The sequence below is a fragment of the Phyllopteryx taeniolatus genome, chromosome 8, assembly GCF_024500385.1.
Source record: "Phyllopteryx taeniolatus isolate TA_2022b chromosome 8, UOR_Ptae_1.2, whole genome shotgun sequence".
Taxonomy (NCBI): Eukaryota; Metazoa; Chordata; class Actinopteri; order Syngnathiformes; family Syngnathidae; genus Phyllopteryx; species Phyllopteryx taeniolatus.
The window spans coordinates 30,193,743-30,199,927 of NC_084509.1; the positions used below are offsets into that span (position 1 = coordinate 30,193,743).

The 6,185-nt window shown below is 41.8% G+C and overlaps 1 protein-coding gene across 13 annotated transcripts in view; it reads right to left on the reverse strand.

The window, feature by feature from the left end:
- The window catches only part of LOC133482727 (neurofibromin), a 158,772-nt gene that overhangs the window by 88,048 nt on the left and 64,539 nt on the right, over nt 1–6,185 (reverse strand). For 9 of the 13 annotated variants that reach the window (XR_009789894.1, XR_009789895.1, XM_061783166.1 and 6 more), the window contains 6 exons: nt 3,815–4,201; nt 2,701–2,840; nt 2,472–2,594; nt 1,260–1,343; nt 1,076–1,192; nt 28–209 (listed from right to left, as the gene is read on the reverse strand). Coding sequence is in view for 11 of the 13 variants with exons in the window: in XM_061783166.1 (XP_061639150.1) it covers nt 28–209; nt 1,076–1,192; nt 1,260–1,343; nt 2,472–2,594; nt 2,701–2,840; nt 3,815–4,201 (1,033 nt within the window). In the remaining 2 variants the exon portion in view is untranslated. The remainder of the gene's footprint in view (nt 1–27; nt 210–1,075; nt 1,193–1,259; nt 1,344–2,471; nt 2,595–2,700; nt 2,841–3,814; nt 4,202–6,185) is intronic. The other 4 variants (XM_061783160.1, XM_061783162.1, XM_061783157.1 and 1 more) reach the window with 2 other exon arrangements.

A 6,185-nucleotide genomic window follows, 5' to 3' on the forward strand; every position in this document is an offset into this window, starting at 1 on the left:
TCGAAAGTATAACAAACTTAAATTTACCAATCGAGTGCATGAGGCCGCTGTCAACATTGGCATTGAGGAGGTTGGACATGGCCAAGACAGTACAGTGGCGAAGCGAGGCTAGGCGGCGTGACATCCCCCTCTTGCATCCGCCCACTGCCTGACCCTCATCCTCTACCTCACTGCAATCATTTAGCAGATTCATGAAAAGGGTGAAGTACCTGCAAGATGACAAAAAATATTTTTGAAAATGTTTCTCTCACGACTTACCAGGTAGAGATTGCCCACCTAACCCTTTTACGCATTTTTTAGGAAGGTTAACAAATGCCGTAATTTCTTGTGTATAATATGAGAGTATAATGCACAACCCCCCCAAAAAAAAAATTTAAAAAAATAAAATACACACACACACACACACAATAAATGTGGTAATGTTAGTGGTGATCCCCTCCTAATTTGCTTGTCTAATTAAATCTGAGCAGTATTATTAATACTAAGGTTTGCTTGTTCTTTAATAATGTATGTATTACTGTGGCATACCAGATTGTTTAGTTTTAACACTGCGACCAGACGGAGGTATTTTCCACCTCCCAAATGATCATTGGCACATCAGCCGGGTTGCGCAACATACTGAAAGCTAGAGAAGTCATGTGCCGAGATAACACATTCACTCCTGGTATAAGATAATAATAATTTAAAAAAAAAAGACAGAAGAAAAGGTGCATAGGGGGGATATACATGCATAAGCTCTCTTAACATTAACATTATTTACAACTATTTTGGGTATTAGGGGACTGACTTACAACAGCATTTTAACAACTATACAACGGCACTAGGCATGCTGGGAGATCTGATAGCGAGCCGCCATATTTTTACGATGACATAATTGTTGACGTCATCGTGGTGGCTTGCTGTCAGAGGATTTCCCAGCGTGCCGTTGTATAGTGGAGAAACACTGGTATTGCAGATGACAAAAGACGTTTATTTGAGATCTCTGTGACACTGAGAAACACTGTTCTCCTTTTTAACAGGTGGTGTAATGACCTAGAAGTAAAAATGAAGCAAGTATTCTATCTAGTATTCTAACTTGAGGAAGAGCTGTGATTTGGCCTCCATCAGCTCCACTCCATCTCCCTCCTCAGGTTGCAGAGGAAGGCCAGCAAGCAGAGACACAACTGCCTCCATACTGGCCTGGTCCAGGTCCCTGTACATCACACATGTCGTCAATACTGCAGTCAAGGTAAAACAATGTACTGACAACCAAGCTATACCTTGTCAAACACTTAATGTCATCATCAGCTGCTTGATTGGAAGTTCCCATCACCCAGTCAGTCAGGTATTCCACCATCTTGTTCCTTAAAACAATGAAAACAGAATGATGAAAACTAACTGTGGAAATGGGTGATTGTGACTGAAAGCCCATTAACCATGAAATATTGGCCCTTTTCGGATTCTACAATCTCTTAACCTTTATGCAACCTTTCCTTAACCTTTGTGGGAATATGTCGCGTGGTCAAAGAGACATGAAAATGTGAACCCTTTCGAACATAACACTGTTTCAAATGAATTTGGCTCCACATTTCCTAACTGACATCGCGCGGCAGCGAGTATTGCTAATGTAATGTCTTGAGCTTGCAGTTTTACTTGCACACTATTTACTTAATAAAATGAAAGATTCTACCAATGTAAAATACTTCTACTTTCAAAATAATCCACAGATTCTACCCATGTAAAATACTTCTACAACGATTAAAAAATATATAGATAGGCCTACTAAAATGAAGTCAAACAATATATTAGGACCATGAGACACTGTGAAAGCCATTAAAACTTTGGCTCTATGTGCTCTTTATAATGTATTTTTGTAAAACGATCCTCTGCCTTTTTGCCACTGATTGGATGTCACTCCCTGGCAATTCTGTTTGCATGTTCTGTTTTCTGTTTTTTTCCCCGTGCCTTTTCACTCCCACTGGAAGTTTTATCCCTCGTAGATGATTCTGTATTTTATAAGATTTTGTGTATCCATTTTTTCTATGGATATATTAGTCTTACAATTATTGAGGCTAATTTTATGTTCACATTGCTATCGTTCACAAGGACTGTATACTTGATGCATGTTTGTTTATATATATTATGTACTATTTCTTTTATTAAGACAAAAGCAATTATTTTTAAAGTCTAACGTGACATGCATCTTTGCGTAGTCTGTAAACCTCGTCGGTGGTCTTTTGATATTAATATTGCTGCTGTACTGTAGGTAATAAATTTCCTTTCCTATTGTAAAGGTTGCTCAGGAGTAACCTATGCTAAAGGTGGCATTGAGTCATCTTTCCGAAGCATTTTGTAGAATTTAAACTACCTATCTTCCAAGTACTTCCGGTTCATCTCGCTTGGATAGGATAGGAAAGTTCCTCAGCAAAAACGAGACTCCGAAGAGGGTCATTATATACATTTAGTGCGCAACTGTGGGTAATGCAAATTACCTGAACTTCATCTCCTGGCAGAAGGAAAGGTCATCTCGTCTCTCCATCATTACCTCTACGAGCTGGCACAACTTGGTTTTGATCTGGATAGCATGTACCATGTTTCCTAGAATGCGAACATACCTAAGAAAAACACAGCCAAAAGATTAACAAATCTCAAGACAGTGATCTAGTGCGTCTCGTATGTTTTCAGAGATACCACCGCACACCCACTGGAGTTATTTCTGACCTGACAAGGTTGAGCATCATGGTCTCAATGCTAGCTTGTCCTAGGTGTTCAGAACTGCCCTCTGTATGGTTATCCAGCAGGTTCTTCATGATCGCAATAGTCTGCTCCACAAATTGGGTGTTAGTGTCATTGATAGGAACCTGGAAAAGGACAGGCACAGAGTACATTTCAAACACAAACAATGCATTAAGAGTATCTAGAACCACTTGTTGCATCCTTACGCTGAAAACGTCCCCCCCCTTATATGTAGACCTATGCCCCTTTTTCATTGCACACGAATAGATAGGCTTAGCCTGGCTTGCCTTGATTTTGAGGGGGACGGAATTGTACAGCAAAATATTACGACCTCAGTGCTAAAACAATTGAGAAGGACAGTCTCCTGGATGTACCTCTCAGCGTGAGGTTGTAGGCCACGGTAATCATACATTTTATTTGAGGAGACTGACGACAGTTGTTTATAATACTGCACTTTTTAGATCTGAACAGGACCTCACAAAGGCAAAGCATAGTGTAATATACCAACAGCATGTCTTTATTAGTGTATTTTTTAGCCATTTATCCTTTGTAGTAATGATACAGCAACAAAAAATCTGCTTGGAGAATGAACAACCGGCAGCGGTTCAGCTCACCCATTCGCTCAGCAGGTGCGATTATTGAGAAAGAAAATGTTATTGTTACAATAAGGCTGCAACATAATGAAAATGAAAAATGACAAGTAAATAACGCAGCTAGAAACATTTTAAAACTATGGTTTCTGAATACTTCGAAAATAAACTATAACGGTGTTGTCTGAAAAAAGACTGACGTAGAAAATAAAAGATTGAGAAGTTTTCTACCATATAAATGTAAAAAGGCTGGACTCAAATGACAATTTATACAAAATACATTTTACTCCATATCGGTGAATAATACTATAGCTCCTGATTTTTAGATATAGATGTTTTTGAATGAGCTTGTGAGTATAGTTCCCTTGATTGGAGCCTCAGCCTTTAAGTATGTGAATGATATAATGAATGAGTGGGTGAACATTGTAAAACTTCTACCATGATATATGGTAAACAAGAAATCAACACTACCAGATTGGGTATGAGGAGTAAAAAAAACCTCCACTCACCGGACCCTGTGTGTCAAAGAATTTACCAATGCTGTTTCGCAACTTATTGAATAGCATGGGGTAAAGGGCAGGGCTAAGCTCCAGTCCCAGTAAGTCTTTGACGTTGGTACGGACATGGAGGCCGACTCTGTCATGGCCACACACCAGCAAGGCCAACAGCCGATCGACAAAGCGGCTGACCGGTGTCTCACTTGAGGCTGATGAGGAGCAGGAAGCTGAGGCAATTGGGTTAGAGATCTCACATGGGCCCATGGAGATCATAGAATGCTTGCGCTCACACATGGAGCCCATAGGTGGGCTATAGGTGGAAGGGCCAGGCGTGCTGCGTTGCTGGAGACATACACCGCCAAGGGCACAAAGGAAGCCTGTCATGTTGATCCACTCCTGCTGTTGGGAGAGGAGACAGACAATCAGAGGAGGGCACCAGGGTCTACCACAACTTGATTTTATTACAGTGAGCCCTGAAAGTACAACACTGGCATCTGTGTGCAAATGTGAATATGAATACTGGCTGGATTGCCTTGATAGTGGCTCTTCTATAAAGTAAAGGCTTCTTTATACTTGCGCGGACGGCGACCGCACTGACATCACTGCGGCTATCCGGCACGTAGTTTGCCTTTATACTCGAGCGCAACCAACGTGCGCAGTTTTGAAAATGTATTGCAGTTCACCTCCAAGTCGAGGGTGTCGCTACGGCTGGTATTGGCTAGGACACCACAGAGTGGAGTTTCCTCTGCATATTTTTGGCCATTTCCGGTAGCTGTTTTTAGCTTTCCTTTCAGTAACAAGGAACAAAGCAACAACAATAGCGACCGTGGAACAGTGTCTACTAGAAGAAATTGACCCAGATGACCAGATGATATGTTTAATTATGCTGCAAAATCGATTGAGAAGGCGGCGTCGTAGATGGTATGTAGAACCAAGGGTCATGCTGACTACGTCATCACAGCATGTGACTAAAACGGACCAATATTGTTGCCGTGTGTGCGGCAAGCTATGCAAATGGGTCACGCGGGTCAATTTGTCGGTCACGTGATGCAATGCGGGCGTTGTCGGCCGCGCGACCGCGGGAGTGTAAAGAGACCTTAAATGCCTGTGTCTTTAGAGAGGAAACAAAGAGACAAAACAAGTCTTAACTTTTACACATCACAGAAAAGTGTCTCGTTAACAGGCTGTACAATGAATGAATGAATAAATTTTTTTTAAATGACAAAGTATGTGAAATCAGGCTTCAAAATGGTCAAAAATTTAGACATTCTTTCAGCTTGCAGACACTGTGGGTCTGTCACTGAACGCTCTGAAATTCCCGCCTCCACGGAACATTCGGCGACCATGCCTTCATCTACGGCTCCTAAGCGGGGAGAGGATAATACCTAGCGATAGCCACTTCACACACACTGACGGGCTGCAGAGAAGCAGCCTTTGAGCTCCGGCATAATGACCAGCAGACGCGCCACAGGGACAATTTTAACTGCTTTGAAATTCAACGTAACAATGCGCTTCTGTGGCTACTGAAGGGTGAACCATAAGCGGACATAGTAGTGCAACATGCAGCAGTCCCCTTCGATAATTTCCCCCCTCCTCCTCCTCGCCCCATGACGTGCAACCGACAACTGTTACGCTGACAGCCCAAATACTTTTGTGCCAGACCTCTGGCGGCTGGCTGGCAAGGAGCCACGGGATTGGGGATCCCGTCTGGTTTGCCCCTGCCTCGCAATGCAATGCGTGTGGACCCAGACAGCAGAGAGACTGCAGCCCAAATAACAAAAAAAAAACAAAAAAAACTTCATGTGACCAAACCCAGAAAAGAGGTAGCGGACTCCGAGTGTATGCTGCGATAGCTACCATAACGATGGGTTGATAACGTGATGGTTTGAACCCAAACTTGCTAAAATTTTGTTCAAACCATTATGTTATCTCGCCATAGTTATGCTAGTTATCGAAGCATCCATGTGGAGTCTGCTGTTTTTCGGGCACTTGAGATCTTAAATTTGGTCGAAAGCTGTGGAGGATAGAGTGGACCCCCTGCATACTCATGGTTTGGCACCCACTGATTCAGCTATTTACCCATTTATATAAAACCCCAATTCCAATTAAGTTGGAATGTTGTGTTAAACAAATAAAAACAGAATACAATGATTTGCAAATCATGTTCAACCTATATTTAATTGAATACACTACAAAGACAAGATATTTAATGTTCAAACTGATAAACTTTATTGTTTTTCGCAAATAATCATTAACTTAGAATTTTATGGCTGCAACACGTTCCAAAAAAGCTGGGACAGGTGGCAAAAAAGAGGAAAGTTGAGGAATGCTCATCAAACACCTGTTTGGAACATCCCACAGGTGAATAGGCTAATTGGGAACA